This window comes from Musa acuminata, chromosome BXJ3-8, assembly GCF_036884655.1.
Source record: "Musa acuminata AAA Group cultivar baxijiao chromosome BXJ3-8, Cavendish_Baxijiao_AAA, whole genome shotgun sequence".
Classification (NCBI taxonomy): domain Eukaryota; kingdom Viridiplantae; phylum Streptophyta; class Magnoliopsida; order Zingiberales; family Musaceae; genus Musa; species Musa acuminata.
The window spans coordinates 3,660,796-3,685,000 of NC_088356.1; the positions used below are offsets into that span (position 1 = coordinate 3,660,796).

At 37.5% G+C, this 24,205-nt stretch overlaps 4 protein-coding genes across 12 annotated transcripts in view; 2 read left to right on the top strand and 2 right to left on the bottom strand.

Annotated features, from left to right (window-relative positions):
- The first annotated feature begins 33 nt into the window (after positions 1 to 33).
- On the top strand, positions 34 to 9,424 carry LOC103993771 (zinc finger CCCH domain-containing protein 59). Of its 3 annotated transcripts, none has more exons than XM_065164807.1 (10): positions 34 to 205; positions 283 to 556; positions 642 to 769; positions 867 to 988; positions 2,480 to 2,597; positions 3,791 to 4,218; positions 4,490 to 4,790; positions 6,839 to 6,935; positions 8,326 to 8,471; positions 8,924 to 9,053. In XM_065164807.1, exons 1-10 carry the CDS (start codon positions 47 to 49, stop codon positions 8,933 to 8,935), a joined length of 1,785 nt encoding a protein of 594 aa, XP_065020879.1. In that variant the 5' UTR covers positions 34 to 46; the 3' UTR covers positions 8,936 to 9,053. The 3 variants fall into 3 exon arrangements, 2 of the variants coding, with proteins under 2 accessions (XP_065020879.1, XP_065020878.1); XM_065164806.1 differs by having other exon boundaries at positions 35 to 205; positions 8,932 to 9,424; XR_010498913.1 differs by lacking the exon at positions 8,924 to 9,053 and adding an exon at positions 7,551 to 7,772 and having other exon boundaries at positions 36 to 205; positions 8,326 to 8,463.
- Positions 9,425 to 10,526: 1,102 nt separating this feature from the next.
- Positions 10,527 to 11,317, bottom strand: LOC108953526 (uncharacterized). The gene has a single exon (XM_018829879.2). It carries the CDS (start codon positions 11,315 to 11,317, stop codon positions 10,778 to 10,780), a length of 540 nt encoding a protein of 179 aa, XP_018685424.2. The 3' UTR covers positions 10,527 to 10,777.
- A 32-nt stretch (positions 11,318 to 11,349) lies between these two features.
- On the top strand, positions 11,350 to 22,330 carry LOC135581956 (V-type proton ATPase subunit B 2-like). 6 transcript variants are annotated; one of them, XM_065163330.1, is made up of 24 exons: positions 11,350 to 11,532; positions 11,646 to 11,744; positions 11,827 to 11,948; positions 12,028 to 12,121; positions 13,628 to 13,674; positions 13,858 to 13,884; positions 13,985 to 14,204; positions 14,299 to 14,372; positions 14,457 to 14,537; positions 14,637 to 14,808; positions 15,637 to 15,708; positions 17,022 to 17,077; positions 17,242 to 17,340; positions 17,966 to 18,025; positions 18,782 to 18,893; positions 19,013 to 19,221; positions 19,994 to 20,122; positions 20,239 to 20,376; positions 20,805 to 20,955; positions 21,183 to 21,265; positions 21,381 to 21,428; positions 21,537 to 21,590; positions 21,687 to 21,770; positions 21,862 to 22,330. In XM_065163330.1, exons 11-24 carry the CDS (start codon positions 15,651 to 15,653, stop codon positions 22,045 to 22,047), a joined length of 1,467 nt encoding a protein of 488 aa, XP_065019402.1. In that variant the 5' UTR covers positions 11,350 to 11,532; positions 11,646 to 11,744; positions 11,827 to 11,948; positions 12,028 to 12,121; positions 13,628 to 13,674; positions 13,858 to 13,884; positions 13,985 to 14,204; positions 14,299 to 14,372; positions 14,457 to 14,537; positions 14,637 to 14,808; positions 15,637 to 15,650; the 3' UTR covers positions 22,048 to 22,330. The 6 variants fall into 6 exon arrangements, with proteins under 6 accessions (XP_065019402.1, XP_065019404.1, XP_065019403.1 ...); XM_065163332.1 differs by having other exon boundaries at positions 13,985 to 14,083; XM_065163331.1 differs by having other exon boundaries at positions 13,628 to 13,884; positions 14,441 to 14,537.
- A 200-nt stretch (positions 22,331 to 22,530) lies between these two features.
- The window catches only part of LOC103993767 (uncharacterized), a 3,226-nt gene continuing 1,551 nt past the window's right edge, over positions 22,531 to 24,205 (bottom strand). The window contains exon 2 of one of the 2 annotated variants that reach the window (XM_009413950.3): positions 22,531 to 22,992. In XM_009413950.3, the coding sequence (XP_009412225.1) occupies positions 22,799 to 22,990 (192 nt within the window). In that variant the 5' untranslated portion in view covers positions 22,991 to 22,992 and the 3' untranslated portion in view covers positions 22,531 to 22,798. Of the gene's footprint in view, positions 22,996 to 24,205 lie in introns of both variants that reach the window. The other variant, XM_065163335.1, reaches the window with a different exon arrangement.

Here is a 24,205-nt window from a genome sequence, read left to right on the forward strand (position 1 = left end):
TAAGTCTCGTTCATTGGACCGCTGGCCTGTTAGTAGTTGGCCTCACATGGCGAGGCGCCTTAGGGCTCCGTCGTCCTCGTTACTGTCTCCCGCCACTGCGCCTCATTCTGACCCACGAGCAACGATGGCGACTCCGCCGCCAAGGATTCTCCTCTGCGGCGACGTCCTCGGCTGCCTCAACCACCTCTTCAAACGTGTCCAGTCCGTAGGGATCCTCTCTCTCTCTCTCTCTCGACCGCGATCCGTCTGAAGTGAATGCCTAACCCATCGTTTCCGATGCAGGTGAACAAGTCCACCGGCCCCTTCGATGCCCTTCTCTGCGTCGGACAGTTCTTCCCGGACTCCGCCGATGGCCTCGACGAAGTCGCCGACTACATCGAGGGCCGCTCAGCCGTTCCCATCCCCACTTACTTCACCGGAGACTACGGCGTTGGCGCCGCCCGCTTCCTCTCTGCCGCCTCGAAGCTTCCCTCCAACCGTGGGTTCAAGACCGATGGGCTGGAGGTCTGCCCCAATCTATTCTGGTTGAAGGGCAGTGGCAAGTTCTCCCTCCACGGTCGGCAGCAACTTTGTCTCCGTTGGCGTTGCTTTATTCTTCTTAAGCCTCCTGTGTCTTAAATTTGTTTCTTAAATGGTTACAGGGTTGTCAGTGGTGTATTTGTCCGGTAGGCAATCTTCTGGGGCTGATGAGAGTGGGATTTACAGCGAGGACGATGTTGGTGCATTGCGAGCACTGGCCGAAGAGCAAGGAATTGTCGATTTGTTCTTGACATATCCGTAAACTAGTGTTTAGCTTTTCTGCTTCATGTACGTTGTTGTTGCTTTTTGAGAATTCTGAGCTTTCTTGGCTTCCTTGATCATTTATTACTAATGAATGGCCAAGTGGGGTCTCCAATGGAGCTGACCCTTCCAATACTCCTCCGGTGGTTGCAGACCCATCGGGCTGTGATCCTCTTGTTTCAGAGCTGGCTGCTGAAATCAAGCCTAGGTAAGTTATTTCTCACACTAATATTACTTCATGCAGCTCGTTTTCACAAATTCTAACTCAGCAAATTTTTTTGATGGAGCAACATAAGTTCAAATGGATGTTATCCGTTCCTTGTATAATTTCTATCATTCAACTTGCATGAAATATTGTGTTTTGAATTTATGGAGATGCTTATATGCAAAAACACCTCCATATATCACTGGAGACAGTCATGTATGTTACAGACCACCAATGATGCCATTTTCACATGTCTGTCTATTTTACTATAGTCATTGGTTCAGTCTTCTTATGAGTATTAGTTATGAATCACTTTAGAGTATCCATCTGTTTTCCATTTCTGAGGTGTTCTATACTTTCATCTCTTAAACCAGGATGAGATGCAAATCCTCGTATTGAAAGTTATCTTATTCTCATCCTTCTGAAGGACAACAACCAATGGTAGTTAGTCTTTTTGGGCATGAGGTATTTTGACATTTAAACTGACACTGAGACTTTTTCAACACAATCTGTATTGAAAATAACAGCTTTTGATTTGCTTGGGACCGACAAGTAAAATAGTCCTTTCATTTGGTTTGTCTATTGGCTAAGGTTTTTTTAACACAATCTGAGTTGCTAGATTTTCTATCTAATATTTTGTATTTATTGCATACTATCTACAAATAAGACAGAATGCCCCAACTACTGAGGTTAGCTACATGGATCTTTATTCCAGTGGTATTTGTTTAGGTAATATCAATAGACCACTTAACAGTTAACAGCAGACTAATCCCATTTTATTATTCTGAATAAAGTTTTCAAACTCCTCACACCACTACTTCTGATTGACTCATCTTGTCCAAAACATCTCTGAATCACTATAAGATGGTGCTCATACAAGCTCAAAAGGTTTTCCCTTGTTTGATCTTCTTCTTGGGGCTACATCCAATTGTTCATGAATATAAATGTTTCTTTTGTTTTGATTCTCTAGACAACTTTGCACATCTATGTCAAGATCCTCTTCTGAGCAGTGAGCAATTTAGAACATGTTTCCTAACAGTCCAACATTTTTAATCCATAAAGCACAGCTAACTTTGCAACTGTCCTAGAATACCTGTTTTCTAATCTTAGTTGTACATGACCAATCACCCCACTTTAGTGTTGCGTATAAACCTCAGGCTACACCTTCCCACTTTAGCCGTTTCATTTAACACTATTAAAAATGTTATAATCAAGTTTCCCTTCCTGCTGAATGATAGACCCACTATATATTAAACTTAACACTTCTAGGACCTCTATGATTTGCATACTACCTCTGTGTTTGAATAGGTGGTAAATATAATCTCTTGTACCACTCAAATTAAAGCTCTGACCAGTTGCTTTGATCTTATATTCTTGTTCTGCTACCAGTGATAATCTGACATTTGATTCTTTGTTTATACATGTGAAAATCCTCTATGGAAAAGATTTCATATGTATGATGTTCTTTTTTTCCCATTTTCATTTCTTTTTTAGGTATCACATTGCAGGTACCAAAGGTGTGTTTTATGCACGTGAACCCTACACCAATAATGAGTCTGTGCATGTGACGCGTTTTCTTGGACTAGCTGCTGTCGGTAACAAAGATAAACAGGTTTGTTTCAGCAGATTTATGATTCTTGTGCAAATATGGATCATTGATAAATGTAATAAATTCTTCTTTACATACTTTTCATTAGTCCAAACACTATATTTGTTCTTCATAGCATCTACATTTCCATGCTTTGCAATGAACTTGTATGGAACAATTAATTTTTGGTTGTCCTATATCAATGAATATGTGACATGGCCTACCATTCTGTATGCACCTACACATTTCATATTTATCCTTTTCATATATGATACTTTTGGTTATCTTTTGAAACGACTGGTTAGCAAAGTGCTACTGCTTGTCAATACTTCCTCAGGATGAAAGATTGATTCCCATGCTGCACTTGTTGGGCTTTCATGGTTTGGCAAATCAGTCGATTTTTGTTATTTTTTATTTGTTCATAGATGTACATAATCTCCCCTCTATGACGTAGGGAAGTTAAGGAACCATTGATAGTGCGATTTTATAATAAAGAATTCAGAACTGAATTGGACAAATAACACAAGGAAAATATATCATCATTTCTTGGGCCTGTCTTTCATGTTCTTTCTTGAAAATTAAGCAGTTTAATGGGAGAAAGGGAACCTTGTAGCGACAAATAGTTAACTGCTCTCTCCTGTTCTAGGTGGGACCTATTTCAAAAATAATTTAGTATTTAGAGGCTAAACCCATGTTTGTGAATCCCACCTTCCGGAAAGGTTATGTAGCATGAGTGATTAATGTCAATATTAACTATGTCCTCTGTTTGTCCATCTGATATATGTTTCTTTAATGTGTATTATGTTACTTTCTTCTTTTTTTTTCTTAGTATCCTTTTTATATTGACCATGACAGTGAAATAGAGCTATAGAATTACACTTCTTTTATTCTTAGAGTTTCTAAAATTGAAGTCCTGTTTGATTGATTATCAATTTAAATAAGCTCAAAGTGGAAAAAACTAGAAATTAGAACATATGGACCTTATAACTCTCGGTGTTGACGTGTAACTTACAGGATTTTCTACTCGTAGTAGCAGTTATGTGCAGTGTAGGAAGTCAACGCAAATGTAACTTTACTAGGGTTTGTAACATTTTGCTTTTTCTGTCAGCCTCTTCAATGAGGCAATATGTTTTTTAGAATAATTCACATTTCATTTTTTTGTGCGAATGTAGTTGTCAGGCACTATATAACTGTTGTCATCTATATCTGCTTGCCAGAAATTTATTCATGCGATTTCTCCTACTCCAGCATCTATGATGTCAAGTAGTGAGATTCATGCTCGGCCGCCAAACACAACTATGTCACCATATTCACTTGGTGAGAAAGTAAGTCACACAAGAGAAACTACGAAGCGACCTAGTGATTCTGATACACAATATTGGCGTTATGACACTTCACAAAAGAGGCAGAGACAAGGAGAAAATGATAGCGGAAGACTGTGCTTCAAATTCACATCTACAGGATCCTGTTCTCGAGGGGGCAAGTGTCACTTTAGACATGATGAGGAAGCCAGAGAGCACTATATGAGAAATGTTTGTTTTGATTTTCTTAACAAAGGAAAGTGTGAACGGGGTCCTGATTGCAAGTTTGGTCACAGTCTAGCTGAATCAGGGGCTAGTTTCCCGCAAAAAGAGAGAACCCAAAGGTCAGTTGAATACTTAATATTTAAGTATGATGTCATCATGTTTATAAAGAGCACACTTTTCAGCATATATAGTTTTGAGGGTTTCTCATATCTGGCTTTAATGCCTCAGTTGATCATTGATAATTTAATCTGTGTTTCTGTGTCCTTTCATCAAAACCTTGTCGTGCTTGTGCATGCCTCTCTTGCTTTTACATGATTCGTCACATTACTCTAGAATCTTTTCATCACTAAAGTGCCTCAAATGTTTAATTTTTGATTCATTATGATTTAGTGGTCGAGGAAGAACAGAGAGGAGTTGTTGGTTCTGCTTATCAAGTCCAAACGTGGAGTCACATCTCGTATTAAGCATTGGAGAAAGTTACTACTGTGCACTTGCTAAAGGTCCACTTGTTCCGAACCATGTACTGCTGGTACCAGTTCAGCATTGCCCTAACACTCTTACAATGCCTTTGGATACTGAAACAGAGCTTGAGAAGTACAAAAGTGCACTCAATATATATTTTAAGAATCAAGCCAAAGCAGTTGTTTTCTTTGAGTTGATATTTCCCCAGAGTCCTCATGCTAATCTTCAGGTAAGAAGGATCTTTTTTTTTTATGAACTTTTGATTCCATTTTTTTCTTTTTTGGCAACTGGTTTGTCTAACCATCTATTACATAATATTGGAATATTTTATCTGGTTTATAATAATGTTTAAGTTTATTATAGAATAAATATATGTGAGTGTCCAATTTGTAGCCTTGCTCTCTTATTCAACCTGTTGTTCATATAAAATTTGTGGATTGCATAGTGGAAGTGCTTCTCCAAGACTTAAATATCCAATGATTTGGCATGCATGCTGAATACCATAATCTCATTTCTCTGAATCTCCAAATACATTTTTTTAGAAAAAGAAGATGGATTGTTGATTGAAATTTTATGAGTTTTGTAAGTCAAGAGAAAATGACTATATCAAATCTGAAATTGATTATTGAATTTACTTAACTTTAATTTATTATATAAAAAATTATCGTAGGTCATATAATAAGAATTGGGATTGATATTAATCAATTGCATAATGTTGGTATCAGCCTTATCAGGAGGATCAGATCGAAGGGATTGGAATCAGCTGAAAATTGAATAATATCATTTAGGAGATTGTTCAAAGGTGAATCAATTAAAAGCAATTAAATATATGTTTATTAAATAAAAATTGTAATGTATAAATTAGAATATTAAGTAACAATATACTAGTTATGGAAAATATTTTTATTTTGATTTATTAAGTTTAATATTTTCTAACATGAACATATTTTTTCATAGTGTTTCACTTAACATTACCCATCCATCTGTTTGATTGGAGGTAGTGGTAATCCCAAAGGAACTGGTTAGATAGTTATGTTATGTACCAATTGGTATTTATTAGTCTGACCAAAGATTGTGTCCAACCATATAAGTTGGATAAATATGGTCGTGATGATTGAGTTGACTGTTGCTAAACTTTGTATGTAAATTGCAGCATACTGCAATTTTTGGACATCAGCCTTTTGTGTCAGGCTGAGGTCAAGCATATGGAGTTCAATGAGTGGAATAAGTGTATTTGCCTGTTCTCAATAAATGGCTGTTGGTCTTATCTAGAATGTCCTTTATCAGCAGGGATGCAAGCCAGTAATGGTACAATAATAAACTGAAAGATTGGATTGTCTACAATTCTATATTGCATGCCACAGTTGATTTACAGCATCACTTAAAATGGCCAATTAGTCTTGCAAAGAGAATATGCATACCATGTTGCTAAGACACATTTCATCGCGTTCTTCTTCAGTTATTCCTTGTGCCTTTATATATAGTTTCTGCAACTTGGTTTTCTTTTTCTTCACGCTGCTGCTGGCAACAAACAAAACTCCACCTTGCTAGATCAACTGTTTGCTAACACAACATAATGTCTTTACTGGATGGCATTTGGCTTACTTTATGTTGCTGATCCTTATATCCCTATTGTCTTTATATCAGAGTAATTCAAGTCACTTAAGAGCTAGACATAAACTTCTTGTTCTGTACTGAATCCTGTGATTCTGACATCTCAAATTCAGTGATATATATATATATATATATATATATATCAGTTTTGACTGGAAGTGTTCATACTGCCCTCCTAGATTTCTGCTCATGACAACTAGTTATTCTCTTATTTCTTTTTTGATAATTTGTCAATATAAACTTTCTCTGGCCTTTTGAGCTTCTCAGAACTTGTTGATTAACAGACTTGGCAAAACCATTATTTGTCATGTACATGATTTATGAGTTTATTGTAACATTTTGCAAACATTTTTAGGATCCATGATGGTTTCAGCTGCATCTTTTCTTGATATTGGAATCATGTAGAAGTATATAATGTATGACACTTTTTATTGGTAAAGGTCTCTGATTCTTATTATAATTTTTGGGTCATGCATATCCTTCTTGCCCATATATGGTGCATCCAGGAGTTCAGCAACACTTCCTAGCTGATAGCATTTTTTTGTTGGAGAGGTCATGTCAATGGATGATTATGATTTCTAGTATGCTTTAGGATTTGTGATTGATAATGTCTTTTATGATCATGAATGCATTTTTAAAACTTTTCTAAACTATCCTTTGCAGGCTATTCCTATCCCATTGTCTAAAGCATCCAATGTCAAGCGGATTTTCAATTTAGCATCCAAGAAATTAGGATTTGAATTTGCAACACTGAATCCTGGTATGGTTTGTCTTTGGATATATTGGTATATAGTTTTTTTAAAATTAGTCAAGTTAAGACAGTTAAAATTTTTTTACATTATGAAAATTTTTCAAGAACAGCATAATACATCTCTGATGGTGAAGTCCATTATTTCAAACTTATTTGCTGAATCTGACAGTTTAACTCATCATGTACTACATGAGAGTGTTTTATGTAGCTTAGATGAGTCACTGAATATTTGTGATTATGAGGTGCACTTAGGCAATTGGATTCCTTGATATTTCTCTTCATATTATAGGCCTAACATTTGATGCAAGACCTAGATTCTCTTGAGGTCCATTCCTCTCATGGATGCATGACTTTCATCGAATAGAGGTCTTTTAGGCCAAAAGAATCACTATGTGGATCAGTTGTTGGAGGGACAGTTATACAGTACTCTCTAAATTCTGCCTTTTTGGAGGCTTTATACAATCTTCAGTTCATAATGCTGAGAAAGCTTTTGATACTAATGCTGAGTGTGAGGTCATCAACGTTACATATAGACAGGGGGGCTTCTCTGACTTCTGTTTTTGTTCCCAGCATTTTTAGCGTATTCTACTTGTGGTAACCTACTGTCTCTTGATCAATGTTTAGAGATCTGGCAAGACTGGTTGGTTCAACCTGTTTACTAAAGAATGGTCCAATGCATGTTGGTTCCAGATGGGAAAAACCAGCAATAATGTTAAGCGGTCAAAATGTTTGAAATGGTCAGTTCAACCAGTGAACCATCAACAGGGAGCTGGTTGGTTTCTGAATAGGCTTCAACTGTACTTTTGGTTTGACCCATCCTCCTGAGACTTCCACTTAGAACCTCAGGTCTCTCTCTCTTCCCCCTTCTCTTTTTTTGTCTTGGTCCTCACACTTCTATCAGTAAAAATAGTAAATAAAATTAGCTTAATTTAGGTGATGGCTTTTAGACAGTGTACATGCTGAAGTCACTTAATTAACCTGGCTATATAACTTCCAGTTGTAATGATGACAACAATGATAACAAGTCATGATTGTCCAACCATTTGGGTTCGGCTATGTGATTATTTTTTATGGAGCATTATTTAGGGCAATAAAATTTCAATCTGTACCAGTTTAATTAACTTAAAAAAGGTCTGCTTATTAAATTCCTGAGCCACCTCTTACTATTAATTGTTTTATTTTATTGACAACCAATGTACTCTTAATTAAATAACTGGACCTGGCAATACATGTTTAAATATTTGATATCATATTTTGTTCATATGTTAAGTTTTATATCGTGTTTTTGGTTTAATTTTTTCTTGTTTTCTTGGTAACTAGAGGTGGCAAAAAAGAAGAATTTTTTTTGGTCTGAATGTCTGATGATGTCTTTTAAGTATTACTTTTGATACTTCTGCAGATGGTGACTCTACCCAAGGTAGGCAACTATTGAGATCTCAGTTAAACAGCACCTCAAGTATGTTCTACGTTGAACTTCCTGAGGGTGCAATTTTGTTGCATGTTGTTGATGACAAGGAAAAGTTCCCAGTCCAATTTGGACGTGAGGTAAGTTGCACAAAAGCATATTGAATTCTTGATTTGTCCTTGTATGTTTTCCCCCTTATATATTTATATCTGGAATTCTTAATTTTTCCTTATAGTTTTTTTCCCTATATATATTTATATACATGTTATTCACACACGTACATTGCACACAAAGGTGTGCGTGGCTTTGGGATCAAAACCCTGATGTTGCCAATGGGCACCGGATTCTCCAGCCATCCATGTAACTGGATTGTGGCAGCCCTGTACATGTAGTGGTTGTAATAGGTTCAACTTGTTTTAGTTGCTCTAAAACCCTCCTCCTCGTGTCTTAGCGGGCTATGATCTACTGATGATACAGGAAGGGCTTTAAAGTGTGAGACATGATACCAAAAATCGGGTGCTTTAGGATTCGACTGTTCTTATGTATTCATGTTGTTGTCTGCTTCGTCTCCATGGTAATAAACCTGTTAAAGTTCTGCAGGTGATGGCAGGCTTATTAAATATGGCAGATCGAGCTGATTGGAGGAATTGTAAGCTTAGCAAGGAAGATGAACTGCAAATGGTGGAAGAATTCAAGAATGGGTTTAGAGAATTTGATCCAGCTCAATGATTCTAATACAAGTCTCTTTTTGTCTGAGGTGCTCGACGTGCTTATTGGTTAAAGAGAATAGCAAGCAGGCATGCTTGAGCTGTTTGATCGAGAGGTCGCTATAATATGAGAAACATTCCCAAGGCCTGCCAACGTTAGTCTTGTGGCATTTCCTTTGGTGGCGGCCATGAATTATCTTACACTATGATGACAGCCTATTTGCATCTGCTATTTGACCAGTTGTGTCATTTAACCCTGTAAAACTAAGTGCTACTATTTCTATTTTATTCTTTTACGAGAGAATACAGCCGAGTTAAATTAACGTTGTATTGATGTTTCGTCATAATGCTATCCGTTTCAAGTTGAAATGTTAACATTTGAGATATGTTCTCGTGGTTTGTAGGATGCCTTTCTTTGGAGGGGTCAGAGTCGGGAAATCCTCCTCCCGACCTCGACCTGTATGCAAGGGTTGACGACAAAGAAGCAAGCAACAAAACTCATAACTCAACTTGACTCGACGCACATTTTTGCTCACTGAGTATTTGCGTGAGCGACCTTATAGGTCACTTGCCAAGTGAGAAGCCTCCTCTCGACCTCGACCTATGTGTAGGGGTTGGCGACGAAGAAGCAAGCAACAAAACTCATGGCTCAACCTGACTCGACGTGCACTTTCACTCCCTGTGAGCGACCTTGTAGGCCACTTGGAACGAGGCTTCAACTTGACCCAACCCGATACATGCTCGTCCTCAGCACCCAAGCATCCATGTGGGCGACATCACGACGTAAAAGTTCATCAATATATATATATATATATATATATATATATATATATATATATATATATATATATATATATATATATATATATATATATATATATATATATATATATATATATATATATATATATATATATATATATATATATATATATATATATATATATATATATATATATATATGAGTTTCAAGGTTCTTAATTTGTGTAATAATAAACTTATAGTTTAACGTGTCGATGTACATTTGCAAATTTTCCAAATTATTTAAGGGGGTTTAGCGGAGAAAGCGGGCGGCGCGGGCGAGATGCGGGCGGTGGAAGTCCCTCGTCCTCGTTGTCTTCGACTGGCTCGCCATCCACAACCCACTCTGGCGCCTCCTCTCTTGCTAACGCATGATCTCCTCCTCCGACTCGGGCTAATCGTCCCCACTACTGCTCTTTCTTCCTGCCTTCGCAACTACGTTTTCCTTTTTCATTTCTTGTTTCGTTTGTGCGGTAATCCATGGCCGGATGGGTCTTGCATTGTAGGGTTTTCATCCTTCTCATCTATGGCTTTTGGTTGGTCAATGGTGGCCAGATGGTCTTGCGTCTTCGTCCTTTGTTCTGCTTTCCCGGCCGGCCGATCTCATGTCCTCGTTTGTATCGAAACGAGGAACGAGCTTCTCGCCCTCGTTCCCCTTCTGCCCATTTTTCATCCGTTCCTCGTCGCCGATGCCCTCTCCAGGTTCTGGTTCTGGTTCGTCTCGGGAGAGGTTTGGGTAAGGGTTTTCCAGCACTGACCCAAACTGTTACTGCTGCTGCCATTTCTTTTCTTCATCATATGAAATGCTTTGTGCTGCTTTCAGTTCAACGAAGACGCCATGGAACCTGCAACTATATTACATCCTGACGAGGTATGGGATCGTTTTTGTACGTAATATTTTATAGCGTGGAGATCATTTATAGTACATCTTTCTCTTTCTACTTCTCCTCCCGAGGCAGGAAGAGAAGGCCGCCGCTCTCGTCCTGCTCCAGCCCCGGCTCCAGGTCCGCCCCACCCAACACGCGTGCCAACCACTCCATCTCGTCCTCCTCCACCTCCTTCGCATCCTCCATTACCCCCGCTGAGTTCGAGTCCGTCCTTGCGACCCATCGACCACCGCCGTCATCGCGCTCCGCGGCCCAGTGGGCGGGCCAGAAGCGGGAGACACCGGCCACCACCCCGCGCGTGTCGACGCTGGCCATCACGGTAGACGAGGAGTCCGAGAAAGTGGCACCGCAGGTCTCCTCTCTGCCGCCGTCGGCCTGCGCGAACGCTTGCAGCCCTGCCCCCGGCCCCACGGTGGCCCCGCTCATCTCTCGCTCCAGCCACCTCATCACCTCCTCCACCGCCTCTTCTTCCACCTCTACTATCTCGTCCTCCTCATCGAGTGATATCATCGGGACGTCCGCTTCATCGGATTCCTGGTCCTGCAGCACGGTGGTCCGGCAACGGGGCATCTCCCTACCGTCTACTTCCATCAGCGGTCAGCGTGGAGTCGACCGAGACCAGTGGCAGGTGAGACCGTGAGGTGCAGGAATTAGTAATACCCCGGTATATATAAGAGATCCACAAAGACGGTGTGTGGGGGCGACGGATGTGGCATCGCTGATGTGGTGGTCGGAAAGAAGAGGAGAGGGAGGTGGGTGGCAGTTTCGGGGGAAAAGATGCAGCATCACGAGGAATTAATTTCTCGGTCAGTTTCCGTCTCTTTCTTGGAGGAAAAAGGGTGGTTACACGACTTTTGTGGCCTCCTCCTCCTCCTCCCCTTTCAACGTCTCAATTTTGTGCTTTTTCGCGGTGGTGCAGACGCGTTGTCTTTGTCTTTTCCAGTCGCTGCCGCTGCTGTTTTGATATTGGAATCTTTTCCCTGTCCTCGAGTCGCCCCGCATTGGCTGGACCGCAAAGGTTTGCTGTCTTATTTTTAGAGCAGTGCTTGTTCTTTTTTACCAGCCGGTCTCAACTACCAGTCTTTACTGATTTGACACAGCTGCGGGGCCTTCTACTTTGCCGGGCAAGAACGGGAAATGCGCAAGCTATGAGTGTTGGATGGACAAGCAGACGCATCGCCACGATTCTCGGAACACTCGCTGTTGAAAGATTTTTTTTTGGGTGAGATTTTGCCTATCCTATTTCTTCTTTGAACCAAGCAAAATAATTCTCGTGGTAATATCAGTTTCGTTGTTTGTAGATGAGATGGTGTTCAAATGGTATTGATTCAGATGCAACACAACAGGGGAAAAAGAAAAAGAAGTGCCAAAGAATGCTTCAAAAGACTACTAATGGCAAGATATTCTATTGGTTGTAGAGTAGATTTTTCCTTGATTTTTTTCTTCTATTGGCCTCAATAAGTAGATTGTTTTAATCACCCTGCTTTCTTCATATTTTCAATGCCTTTGTCTAAAACAATAAATATATAAGTGAGATATACACAAAACCAAATTATTTGGCAATAAAAACTAAACAGTCAATCTACAAAGAGGATAAGACTCATTTGACACTAAAAACAAATCATTAAAGTAATACTAGTGAGAAAAAGATTATCTGTAATTTTTTTTAGATGCAATAATTTCTTTTACGATGTTTCAACAAAGACATATTATGTGTATTATTGACAACTTGTTTTTTTATTTAAAATGTGTTGTTTTTAGGGTGAATTTGATGAGATATTCTATGGACATAAAGATGATAGAGTCGGTGGTTTCAATTGTATCATGATGACTCCATATTACGAGAACTTTATGAGGAAGCATTAGAGTACGAAAATGAAAACAATCTTATTTTGCTAGATAATAATAAGACATCATAGACAATAATTGACTGACTAATAATAAGTAACAAATGCTTTCCTACAATGTATGAACTTTATTCGATTGTTCAATTTTAAAAAGAACCTATTTCAATCGTCTCTTTCCTTATATAACAACAATAAAATCGTAAGTCTTAACTATTTGGGGTTGGCTACATAGATCTTTTGTCGTCATTAAGATATGTAAAAGTCATATATTTAGTTAAGTCCGGAATACTTAAATTTTTATTTATAGTTTTTATTAAAGTCTTTTTATGTTTTCCTCTATCTCTCATCATATCATTAGTATTAATCATTTCACCTCATCTTATTCTTTATCAAAGTGACACCTAGTCTTCTGGTTTTGTATCTCAATCAAAACCGTTTAACACTCTATCTCTATTTTGGTACACTCAAGTTGCCTCAGTGTGTGGAGCTAATTGTCCATTATTTGGCTTCACCTTCACCATGGAAAGTCTTTGCTTTCCTCCACAACTTCAGTTGCTGCTACAGGTGTCTAGTAGATCTTTTCTCCATATAGAATTTGTAATGTGGAACCTAATATTCTATGATTGGCTTCTATAATGACAATTTACTTATTATTGAACTTCATGACATTCGTCAAGATTTTTGATTTTTAAAATTTCTACGTTGATTGGACATTTGTAATTTCATAAAATCTTCATGTGAGCATTATTTCCTTTTATGATACTTTAAAGCATGAAACCTTATGATGCTTTTAAACATGAAACATTTACATTAACAATTCATGGCTTAAAAAATCTGACAAAAATAAGGAAGTCAATCATGAATATAAATATAAATATAAATATATAAATATATATATGTACATATATTAAAAACATTTATAAGTGAACTAAAACCATGCAAGTTATATATGAAAAAAAATTTATTATAGTTTCTTAGTTCTGTTACTCTACAAAACCTAGATTTTTCTTAATCTAGTTTCTTAGACTAATATCATTCTTTATGCCATTATCAGATTTGAAATTAAGACAGAAGTGAGGTTTACTGCACTTGCATTTCTAGGTAATAATGCTAGATAGTTCCTGGTGATCGAACATATGTTCTGCTCTGTGTTAGCATTTTCATGATGTTGTTGACATGGCATCACAAGATAATTGATGATTTCTTTTGGGTTTTTGTACTTGATATCAATTTGGATCGAATGCCTTATCCTCCATTTGATGTTTATGGCCCATCTGTGAGAAGATACTCGAAGGTCTCACAAAACAAAAGGTAATTTATGTGAGTTCCAAATGATATTGTTGCTTTTAGCATTTGTTGGTGGTCTCATTTCTAAGCCCAAACTCTAAACTATAGTCTGTTCTTTGCACAGCCTGGCGCATACTGACTTGGCTCGTGGCCTGGGAGGACTCAAAAGCTTCCATCATCAATCTACCACTTTGGGAGGACATGTTTGGATGAGCCAAACAAGGTAAGGAAAAGCAGGATAAGAATTAAGAGGAATAGAACAACAAAAGAGAAGAAAAAGGAGCGGAAAAGGGCACAATTTGATGCAGGCACTGCAAAGATGTTCTCTCCAAGACTTAATTGAAGTTTGTAGTCTTAACTGTAGAGCTATAATGTCGTTCCAGCAACATTGCTCTGTTTATGCTGCTAAACATTTTACCTTTAAATTGTTACTTCCAGGCGTGTTATCCCCTCCAGGAGAAGTAGTTGCCATGCTTGTTCTGAGGTCCAACGAAATTAGGACATTTCTTGAGGTAATTTACTTGATTTAAGTCCTCTCATTTTGTTGTGTCATCGTTTTTACTGTAAAGTTCATTGGCAGTCTATGCTTCTCACAGCAAAGCGGGAAAAATCCAAAGAGAAATGTGATCTTGAGTTGGCCTTCTCTGCATTGGCGTGTCGTGGTTGGGTCCCACCTGGTACGATCTCTCTCTTGTCGCCTGTGGGTAGACTTCCCAAGCAAAACACTTTTCCTTCTCATTTCGCCATCATAAACGGGCTCCGTCACCTGTGACCAGCGTCCTCCGTCTGATCATGGTCCAACGGTTGACAATGAATCTCCAACGTGATCGCTGCGATCAAGAAACATAACGAATGGGGAACCTCATGTCCCACAGAAGTCACGTTCTTTACGTGCTCTCCTCGCCTTTCTCTCTCTCTCTCTCTCTCTCTCCGTGACCGCATCCGAAGGTACCGTCTTCTTTCCCCGCCTTCCCATTTTACGCCAGAATGTTGGAGAAATTACGCGCTCGAGTTGGTTTATTTGTTGGATCATCTTGTTTCTTGCGATCCTTTCTTTCGATTGGTTGATTGAAGTTGCTACTTTCGGGTTTCTGTACACTAGGGTATCAGTTCTACAGCAATCTCCTGTTACGATTCCTATTTCTTGTTACCTTCTTTTTGCTGTAAATGGGCTCCTCGATCGATCTTTTGGTTTGCGTAGATTTCGTTCTTAGTGTTATTTTTCTTTCTTGTTCTTTTCTTGAAATTTGTGGTTGAGAATTTCTGATTTACGGATGTTACGTTTTGTTAGTTCGTTGTTGGGGGTAATGGATCTTTGTTAATTCTTTAGTGGAATCTTGTGATGTAGTTTTCAGTTTTCACCGTGGGGATCTTGGAATTTCTTTTATTTATGTATAGTAGGAGAGTCTGGCTGTTCTCTTGGGTTTTTCGCAGGACGACTTTTACAGCACTGCAAATGGTTAGTTTTGTGAATAGAACGCAGTCTCTCTGTTAGGGTTTTATGTCATTTGCATTTTGGATTGTCATGATTGAGTGCAAATGATATGAAAGGAAAACTTAAAGAATTCCAAGATATCTTACTGTACTTGGCCAAAAAAATTTTGGTGATTCGATTATTAGCATGTCTTTTCTTTTGTTTGGATTATAACATGCGGCATCTAAGGCTTTTGAAGGTTACCAAGTAAATATACTTTTCTATCATATCTTGGAAATCATGGTCCAAGGTTTATATCTTGAGCTATGGTCTGCTTAGTATATCTTCGTCCTTGAATATAGGCTTTCCCGTGAAAATGGTTGTGGCCCAAAACAGCATTGACATGGAGGAGGGAAGCTTGGAGATTGGCATGGGTATGCTACAGTATATCTCTGTTGCCTATGATGCATTTTTTGTTACCATACGAACAAAGTTTGGTCCATTTCTCAACCACAGTTGGCAAAAATAATATTCTTATATCCTCTTTGAGGTTTTGAGATAGTGCTGTTTGTATTTCTTTTTTATTCCTCAAATAACTATCTGCTTGTTTTAATCCTGCATCCATAGAAATGTTGGATTGAATGTGATTTTTCTATTTTCCCTTCAAAAGAAAAGGAAAGGACACAAAGCTTGAGCCATATATTGTATGATGCCTTTTGTTTGAGGACAGTGAGATTTTTTACTCTGGGCTTTCCGATTTGATAAAAGCCTTTCAGTGTGTACATAATCTATCATGTCATTAGACTCAGTTCACACTCATCAACTTAAGTCAATTGGATATCTTAATACTGTATACCACTAGCAGAAGAAGATATATACAAAATTATAAAGGACAAAAGACTTCGATGATATTGGTCATACGGGGTTATATGCTGCTAATTGGTTTATTGATACAAAATGTTACTTTAAAGTACAAGGAAGAAATGGCAATCACATGTGCAACGTGACCTTTCTGTTTAGTAACTCATCAAAAGTCTAGACTGCAGTTTATATGAACCATAGACTATAGCTTTTAGAGGTCAAGTGAACTCCAGAGGCAAGTTAAAACAAAAGGCATGTAAAAGGTAAAATAAGAACTGAAAAAAAAAGCATGTGGCACCTTTACCTCAAAATTCCAAAGATTATTTTATTAGTCAGACACAAATTCAGTACATTTTTACTAGTAATGTTTTGCACAACAAACCGATCATCTCATGCTCTCATTAAGAAATGGACAGACATGCTAAACTGAACAAAAAAGAAGATTTTGTTTCTGAGCAATCAGAAAGATGATGCTTAGATCTTGACCACAAGTAATGTAAGAAGAGAGAAATTATACTAACATGGTTCTAGTTCTAGTCGTTATTTGGATGTGCTAGCTAAATCCAACCTTATGCAAAAGAAATGGTTAATTATATGGGACATGCACAACCAAAGAAACATACTGCCATCTTTCTTTAGGCCGTATTAGCACCTCTTCTTTTATTTGAATATGCTTCATTATTAGCTTGGTTTTCTCTTTGGAGGTACTGACACACTTGTGCAGCTTGGTGCCCATATTGATCTCATCAATGTTACCTTTTAGTTCTCATGACAAGTTATAGATTATAACATGTTCCTTTCTTGAATTTTCATAAACCCTGTTGAATAATAGGAGGCCATATCCCCCATAGTTGTAATTCTGGGGCCTTCTATTTTCTGTGTACAGAATACAGGACTGTTTCTGGAGTGGCAGGTCCTCTTGTCATCCTGGACAAAGTTAAGGTGTGTCTACTGTCTACTTTTACCTTTTACTGATAATTTGCTTTATTTACATGTGCCTACAGCATTTCTCCTGTGCAAAGTTACTTATAGCATTATTATTTGATGCTTGAACTTAGAATTCAAAATTTACAACTGATTTATTGTTTTCCATCAATTTATTTTAGGGTCCTAAATATCAAGAAATTGTTAATATACGTTTGGGAGATGGCACAACTCGACGTGGTCAGGTCCTGGAAGTTGATGGGGAAAAGGCTGTTGTTCAGGTTGGTAATAATCTTTTTCTCTGTTTTCTTATTTGCTGATACAATCAATAAATAGTGTATGAAATGACATTTACCACTTCTTTATGCTCCAGAGTTTTTTTTTCTCACTTTTTTTGTTGATTAGAGCATGCTAGCTCTTAGCGATGACACGTAGTGAATGTCTTTGCTACTTGATTTTAGTGTCAGTCTTGCTTGGGTTTTCTGGTCAAAGGCCAAAAAGATTTTATAATTAAGTGTGGTATTTTTACTCTTTAACTACTGCTTGGATCTGTTTAATGTGGTGCTAGATTAATTGAAATATTGAACATGCTATCTTGCTTCTCTGCCAGGTGATGTCATCTTCACAGTTGTCTGTCTTAACAAACATATACATAGATTTACATTTATCTTCTGCAATGTCTTCAGATTTACAGATTTTTGTGGTTTATACTTTATACTTTATAGTACCATTTTCTTTCTAGCTACTTGAACTGCTAGTATGTAGTACTGTTATCAAATGTGATTTAACTGTCTATTTGGCATCACATCCTGTTCTTTAGTTCATAGACTATCTATTTGTATATTTGATAACTTTTTTGGTTTTTATTGTTCACATGATTTTAACGTTGTGCTATCCCCGTCTCAGGTATTTGAGGGAACTTCTGGCATTGACAATAAATATACAACTGTTCAGTTCACAGGAGAGGTATGGTATTTTATTTTGAGTTTCTACTTCTGAACTTTATGATGGCATATGTTTCTATTTGTTGTCTGATTTATGTAATTTCATCATTATTATCCAGAATTTTGTCATGAAATTCAGAGTCTTTTTGAGAAAGCCATTTGCAGAGATGCTTCAATTTTTTTGTATCATGTAAACCTTGAATTGTTCAATTCTAAACCCCTTTGTCTCCATCCCATGTCTGCATGTAATTGTGTTAAGGAGTGTTGGAAGAAAAGTCAGATTGATGTTAGCTAAGGGTGATATGATGAAGATTGGTAGGGTGAATCAGATCAGATTAGTGAGATTAGGATAAAACAAGAAAATAGTTTTTTAAAATAAAAAATAGAATGCAGTGAAACATTTGAATATATAAATTTTATATAAAATATAAAAATAATAAAAAATAGATCCAAAATATAAAAAATAATAAAGATAGTTATGTGCACAATTGATTTTCTAATTACCTTTTGTTGAAGTGTTGGGTGATGTAAAAACTGTAAGAAAATATTTTATTTAAATAGAACATCCGTGGGTATTCTTAATCTCATCTCACTTATTCATGATTGCATCTCTATTATCTTAAAGAGTTCAATGTTAAATCTTTTTTATTTTGGTTTTGGCAACTTAAAGAGAAACATTGGCCTCTTGTACTATGTAGTGTATATGCTTTCCCTTGCATAGATATATTGGCATATTTTGGTCCTAGGGATCAATTTTTCCTCTCTTTCCTTTACACAGGTCCTCAAGACACCTGTGTCGCTGGATATGCTTGGACGAATTTTTAACGGTTCAGGAAAACCTATTGACAATGGCCCACCTATATTACCTGAGGCATACTTGGATATCTCTGGTATATTGTGGAGGACCAAATTCTCATGTTTGACACCATTTCATCTTTCTTGTTTATCCTACTTCTGTTTCTTAGGAAGTATGGAAATTCTTATGAATTATTCATGAATTTCCTTGTAGGAAGTTCCATCAATCCTAGTGAGAGAACATATCCTGAAGAAATGATTCAAACAGGGATTTCTACAATAGATGTGATGAACTCCATTGCTCGTGGTCAAAAAATCCCTCTTTTCTCTGCTGCTGGGCTTCCACATAATGAAATTGCTGCTCAGATTTGTCGTCAGGCTGGTCTTGTGAAGAGGCTGGAAAAATCTGATAATCTCTTGGAGGTAAGCAACTATAGAGTACTAGAAAGATGCTTTGTGACTTTGACTTCTTTTGTTTCTAAGAAAGTTTTTCTTTTCATAAATGTTGAACAAATGAAAATAGGTTTTCTTAAATAGTGGTATGAGCGTATCCTCTTCAAACCTCACACAAGGTCATCTTTGGAGAAAAAAGGTCATCAGAACTAGGCACATCAACTTTTGTCAATCGATGTTATTAAACAAACGTTATAAAGCATCATAAATTAAACATAGACTTGGTTTTTAAAATAACATAATGCTTTTTTAAAAACCTAAGATTATGTTAATTTAAAAAGCAAGCCAATGCTTATAATCTATGATGTTAAAATAACACAATGCTTTTTAAAAACCTAAGATTATGTTATTTTAAAAATCAAGCCTATGCTTATAATCTATGTTGTTTTGCAAAGTTTGTTCACTGACATCAGTTGGCATTAAGTTGTTGCAGCCTACTTTAGAAGTTAATTTGCCTAGGTTTAATGGCCTTAAAATAACATTATGCTTTTTAAAGACCTAAGATCATGAATAAGAAAAAGGACTAAGATCAAGTTTCTTATGCATGAGCTGACTGTAAACTTAGTTGTTATTAATGATCTCATGCATCCTGTTTGTTCTGTCATTTAATCTGAAAGAAGCATCACTTAACTGACTTTTATATGGTATAAAATTTCCAATAATTGCTTATCCGCATTTCAATTTTGGTGCAATACTTTTCTTATTTTGCATGTAGTTTAAAATTTTCCTCTGAAATTGATAGGATGGTGAAGAGGCCAATTTTGCTATAGTGTTTGCAGCAATGGGAGTCAACATGGAAACAGCACAGTTTTTCAAGCGTGATTTTGAAGAAAATGGTTCAATGGAGAGAGTGACACTTTTCCTAAATCTGGTACCTTTTCTAGAATATGTGCAAACCATCATGTTCTAAATTCAGCTAACGTTGACTCAGGGATAAGAAGCCTTTGATGCTTTTATGATTTCATCTTTAGTATCATTATATTTCAGGCAAATGACCCAACAATTGAACGAATTATTACGCCTCGAATCGCTCTCACGACTGCAGAATATCTTGCTTATGAATGTGGCAAGCATGTTCTTGTCATCCTGACTGACATGAGCTCATATGCTGATGCGCTTCGTGAGGTGACATCACTTTTCAGAGTGTAGTTTATGTAATATCTTCTGTTGGCAGGTGGTGGATTTTTTCGGAGTAGTAGTTAGGATCCTACTTGTTTCTGTACTGCACTTCTGCTTCAGAAAGAATGTCAAGACCATGTCCATCGTGTTACTATGCTTGCTTTATTTATTGTGCTTAATATATTTGTTATCGATTTTTCTATGCATTATTTAGATTGTACAGTCATGAGAACTATTTCTTTAGAAACCAATTTTATGCATGATCCACTCTGTCAAAGCTATAAATATATGTGTGCGCTTCTTGCAAATTGCTTGTATAAAAAGATTGCAAATTTTTAGAGGCTTGTGCAAGATACTGATTCTCAGCCTTGGGATTTTGAACTTCTCCGTTTCTCTCTGACATTTCTTGAATTTATCATTGTCAATCTGATTAGGTGTCTGCTGCTCGAGAGGAGGTGCCAGGTCGACGTGGTTATCCAGGCTATATGTATACCGATCTCGCAACAATATATGAACGTGCTGGTCGTATAGAAGGAAGAAAGGGCTCTATCACACAGATACCGATCTTAACTATGCCAAATGATGGTACCGTATAGGTTTTCATTTCCTAATATTAATGAATTTACTTTCATTTTAGTGTTGGAACTTGCCAGAGGTGGAAAAAAAAAAAGAATGAAAAAGGAGGCTTTCTGGTTTTTTTGAGGCCTTGCTTAAAGTTTATTTATTCTAAGATACCACTTTGTTTCCTTATCTTCTACATTTTTTAGATTACATGCAAAGCGGGTGGCTAATGGCTTAATGTTTTCCAACAGATATTACGCATCCCACTCCAGATCTTACAGGCTATATCACCGAGGGCCAAATCTATATTGACAGGCAACTGCACAATCGACAGGTATTCCATGTTATAATATTTTTTTTTTTTTGGCTTGAACTTTTGGTGCCATTATTTATTTGTTAGTTTGGTTTGCTGATGGATTATAAAATTAATTTTTGAATTTGTCTGACAGATTTATCCACCTATCAATGTGCTGCCATCTCTCTCACGGTTGATGAAGGTTAGCATCTTCATGGGGGGAGGACCCTGTTCGGTTGAAGTGGACACCGTTTATTAGCAGCTAAGGTAGCTGTTAATTTACCTCTTTGCTAATTTTCTCTTTTTGCAGAGTGCCATTGGGGAGGGTATGACTCGTCGTGATCATGCTGATGTGTCTAACCAGGTTGGTGACTGATTTAAAACTTTTTCCTGCCGGTGGATGGATGGCTTTTTTACGTTGGAAATCTCTCCTCCTGTGTTTTGACAACCTGCATTTCAGTTGTATGCCAATTATGCAATTGGGAAGGACGTTCAAGCAATGAAAGCAGTTGTCGGAGAGGAAGCACTCTCGTCTGAGGATTTGGTTCTCTCTCTCGCTCGCTCTCTGTCTCTGCATTTCACTTTGTGATGCTAATAACCCTGCTTACTTACTAATCTTGTGGTTGAAACTGCAGCTGTACCTGGAGTTCCTAGACAAGTTTGAAAGGAAGTTTGTAACTCAAGGAGCGTATGATACCCGTAATATCTTCCAGTCGCTTGATCTTGCCTGGACCATGCTACGCATCTTTCCCCGAGAGCTTCTCCACCGTATACCTGCCAAGACTTTAGATCAGTACTATAGCCGCGATGCAGATCACTGAGAGATGCAAAGATGATAGCTCAACACCGTATACTTGCCACGACTTTAGATCAGTACTATAGCCACGATGCTACTCACTGAGAAGCAAAGATGCCTTTTTTTTTTCTTCTTCTTCTTAAATTATGGAGGAGCCAAAGATGAATAAGCCTCTTCTACCTTTTATTATCTTTGGCTTGTCTGATATCAATAATAAAATGTCCAACTGCAAATTATTTTATGTACCGTAAATGATGATAATCTATGAACAAAAGATTCTTGTGGATGAAAGCAACTGATTCCAGACCTGTCAAGCCGTCGTGAAGTCAAAGTTTGTCCGATTAGGAAAGGAAAGGAATTATGGATGGATCCACCACTGGATCCTATTCAAACTCCTCTATAGATATATAACAAACAATATGATCTCTGCATGAAAAAAATTCAGTCAAAAGAAACAATAATAGGGTGAAACCAAAAGGCAGAGATGTATGGAAGGAACTCAACAAACTTGGCTGTGCAAAATCTCCCACGCCTATTCACACGATAATATATAACTTATTCCTGTGAAAACGCCCAAAAACACTTCAACCAGTATCCAGAAACAAAAAACTTGCCAAACGAAAACAATTTGCCATTAGGTCTTCTCTACTAAGAAGAAGCCAAAAATTATCTTACGCTCAGTTAAGTAGTTACTTTTCTCCGAACACACGGCCGGTTCAAATTATTGGCTTTTGCATGCTTCTTCCGGCAATCCAGCATTCTGAACAGCATAGCTTTTAGGTTGGTTTGGAAGCTTCGCTTTGGTGCTTGGTTCCCGTGGTTGCCGCTGTTGCAGCAGCCGAAACGGCCGCCACAGCTGCTCCTACTTTTATGCCGCCAGCAGCCTTCGTTGCTGCACCCACCTTGGTGAAAACAGCTATTCCCATTGCTAGGAGAGCTCTCAAAGCAACTGTCGGTTTCAGTTCCATACCTACTACATTGGGCCCATACAAAATGTTGAGATTATGGGAACCTTACAAATGATAAGTTAGAAGAGGGGAAAGTACGATGAAGCTATATCATGATAGTTGAAGAATCCCAATTTGTTATATAGCAATGACTCATAAGATGGCTCAACAAGACTCGTAAGTTCAATTATTGAATATGTTAACTGCTCCAGTTTCTCATATGTTTATTGATTCAAACAACAAGAATTGAGAAAAACCAATTATCCAAGATCTCCAAATTATCCAAGATGAATAATTAAGAAAGGCGTATTGAGAAGATGAAACAAATTAGGCTAATAAACAGAAAAACAGAGGTCAAACAAGAAAGGACAATTTGGGGGGGGTTTGGGAAGGGGAAAAAAGTGAAGGCCGGCAGCAAGAACTCGACATTCAATAAGATCAGAGGAAACACAGGAAAGGGTGGATGATAAATATCCCAGGAAATAACGCTGACTTAGGCCTTCATCTCAAACAGAAAACTATTTTTTTTCCCCTCAGTATTTTGCCATCAGTAAGTGCATTTTGATAAACATTCAGAAAAATGACATTCACTAAAATGGAACATCCAAAATGAACTTAACCTATCTGCTGTCATCATACCATGTACAATAGAGTTCTGGACCATTTGCAACACAATAAAATTTTCTTGTAAATTCATTCATATTATCCGAGTATGGCAAGTTTTGTCAAAACAAACAGGTGTTCACCACAAGACTACTCCAGCTTATAAATCATAGATGCTCCAGTGTCCAGCTTTGACCAATTTGCAGTTTGACTCATATGATGCCAAGTGACAAACATAAACATCAAGGTGGCTAGCTAATGTGTCATCCACTTGGCACTAAGTGGCAGACACATGCTATGGACCTTTCTGGAATTCCTATTAGAACTAGTGTCATCCACATGGCACTAAGTTGATTTCGATAAAGCCTATGATAGAGTTCCCATATGATTTATTATGGTGGGGTTTAGAAAAAAAAAAGATGCATCGACTAATTATATTGATGTTATTAAGGATATATATGACAATGTAGTCATTAGTGTTAGAACTATAAAGAGTGTGTCTAATGAGTTTCGACTACATCAAAGATCTACATTAAGTCTACACCTTTTCACATTAATAATGGATGAACTTATTTATCGATGACGATGTCTTAATTGATGAGAACATAGGCAACCCTTTGAAACTTGAGATTT

What these genes read in the sequence shown, in the direction of transcription:
- LOC135581956 (XM_065163331.1), top strand. Translation starts at nt 15,651, where the DNA reads ATGGTTGTGGCCCAAAACAGCATTGACATGGAGGAGGGAAGCTTGGAG. An exon ending in AAGCTTGGAGATTGGCATGG is followed by an intron (nt 15,709 to 17,021) that starts GTATGCTACAGT and finishes TTCTGTGTACAG; the next exon opens with AATACAGGACTGTTTCTGGA. An exon ending in CTGTTCAGTTCACAGGAGAG is followed by an intron (nt 18,026 to 18,781) that starts GTATGGTATTTT and finishes TCCTTTACACAG; the next exon opens with GTCCTCAAGACACCTGTGTC.
- LOC103993771 (XM_065164806.1), top strand. Translation starts at nt 47, where the DNA reads ATGGCGAGGCGCCTTAGGGCTCCGTCGTCCTCGTTACTGTCTCCCGCC. An exon ending in TGGCAAGTTCTCCCTCCACG is followed by an intron (nt 557 to 641) that starts GTCGGCAGCAAC and finishes AAATGGTTACAG; the next exon opens with GGTTGTCAGTGGTGTATTTG. An exon ending in ATTTGCAACACTGAATCCTG is followed by an intron (nt 6,936 to 8,325) that starts GTATGGTTTGTC and finishes ATACTTCTGCAG; the next exon opens with ATGGTGACTCTACCCAAGGT.
- LOC108953526 (XM_018829879.2), bottom strand. Translation starts at nt 11,317, where the DNA reads ATGGAAGTAGACGGTAGGGAGATGCCCCGTTGCCGGACCACCGTGCTG.